Below are 1,963 nucleotides of genomic sequence, written 5' to 3' on the forward strand. Positions count from 1 at the left end.
CCTAGCGGTAAAGGTCCTTCATCAATAAGAACAGATTGTTGCATTAATTTCGTCCGCTTCGTTGTTGAGCCCGAAGAAAATATGTATTGATTTGTGCGTTTTTGTTTATGAACACGGGTTTGTATGGGCATAAAAGGCTGTTGCACAGCGTCTTCTATGTTGCTTGTATCATCAATAATGGCCTCGTCTCCCACAGTAGCACCAGTAGTGTCTTCTATGTTGCTTGCATCATCAATAGTGGCCTCGTCTCCCGCAGTAGCACCAATAGTGTCTTCTATGTTGCTTGCATCATCAATAGTGGCATCGTCTCCTACAGTAGCACCAGTAGCAGTAGTGTCTTCTATGTTGCTTGCATCCTCAATAGTGGCCTCGTCTCCCACAGTAGCACCAGTAGGAATTTAGAGATGTCCAACTCCGCTGTACACTTGCTGAAAAATGCTTCTTTATCATCAGATGATGGATATGAATTGAGTATGCGTCGAATCACAATGTGAAGAGCCTCGCGGTTTGCCGGTTCCCTGTATGGGTTGTCCGCGATAAATGCTGAGTCGAGGCAATACGCCGCCAGGTAGAAGGTACTATCACGTAAAAAAGACCAGTTGCCACGTATCCCGTGATTTAGTTTTGTTAATACTTGGTCGGCAAGATCTTTTGAATCGCCAGTAGCTTTAGTTAGACTCTTCCACAACAGCTCCGCCTTCTTCATATAGCCTGTTATCTTCGACACAATAGGTTTCGAAGCTTCACATCCCATAGATGATCTCACCGACTGCTCAATGTTTCCTTAGTAGTCTTTACAAAGATAGTCTCGCATATTCCGTCCTTCAGATTCATTAGACGGTACGATATGTGAAGGAGCTTGGCAAATCGCATGGTTGTTGTCTTCAGTGGCCTTATCTGGCGGTTATGATGAAGTGCCGCGTATAAATCAATTTGAGCCATTAAGTATGTGGAGCTCCAAAAGAATTGTGTTACTTTGTCACACTCCTTGAGTGTCTTTTCAATGCACGGTATAGTGCACACACTCATTAGTACCAAGTTCATGACGTGCATAGGGTCGGGAGCGCACGATATCCAAGGCAGCTTCTCTTCTATTATAGGCCAGCATTTTACCATGTTTCCAGTTGTATCTGATACAAACAGGAACACAAATTTCCCATCATACGGCAAACTATTTATAAAATCTATGGCCACTTCTGCATTCCATTCTTTGGTTTTCTTCTGCCCCACTAATGTATGTGTTTTTGTGTTGAAAATACCAATTGGCAATGGAGTAGGAAGATCGCCTAGTTTTACCACCCCATTTATCAAGCTCTCTTGCATTACCGTGCAACCATCCATATCTACCGTTCCACCACACAAGGGAAAAATATTATTCATCACGATCATACTTTCATCCCGAGCGGTTTTAAATAACGCAGGCACTAATGTTGAAGACAACTGATGACGATGGGGTATAGGGTGAGAGACTGAAGCCTTCCGAATTACTGTAACCATATTCTCCAACGTCTGGGAGTTAACCGCATTGAACGCTATCGAATTCGCCACAAAAATCTTGTAATCTCCATGTCCATCTGTATCCCGAAATGTTTTGATAATACTATGTGGCTCTGTTTAGAAGTATAATCGCCATCCGTACGTTTGATAGGATAGGTTTTCAGCCCTGGCAAAGTACATTGCTCCGGATCAATCTCTCTGTCGATCACAACTACCTTTGCAGTCTTCTTGCCCACATAAGTCACCTTTTCGCTAACGGAAGGAGCACTCATTATATCAGCAAATTCAAGTCGCACGTTCTGAGTCTGCTTCACACAGCTGCGGAGATGAGCAGTGCGTCTCTGGGCATTAGTGTTGGGGGCCCATACTTGTTCGCAAGCGATGCACTGTATTTTTTGCATCAGGGAGTAGTTTGAAATAGTTCCAGGATGAATGCATACGCCTACCAACTCTTTTCTTGAAATTA

At 43.5% G+C, this 1,963-nt stretch overlaps 1 protein-coding gene across 1 annotated transcript; it reads right to left on the reverse strand.

Moving 5' to 3' along the window:
• Positions 1-115: 115 nt before the first annotated feature.
• Positions 116-1,769, reverse strand: SARC_07917 (hypothetical protein; the record flags this gene model as incomplete). The annotated part of the gene is made up of 3 exons (XM_014298117.1): positions 116-373; positions 1,026-1,574; positions 1,676-1,769. Coding segments are annotated over 3 exons (901 nt in total), but the record flags the coding sequence as incomplete, so codon positions are not given.
• Positions 1,770-1,963: the final 194 nt, after the last annotated feature.

The sequence above is a fragment of the Sphaeroforma arctica genome (assembly GCF_001186125.1).
Source record: "Sphaeroforma arctica JP610 unplaced genomic scaffold supercont1.665, whole genome shotgun sequence".
Classification (NCBI taxonomy): Eukaryota; class Ichthyosporea; order Ichthyophonida; genus Sphaeroforma; species Sphaeroforma arctica.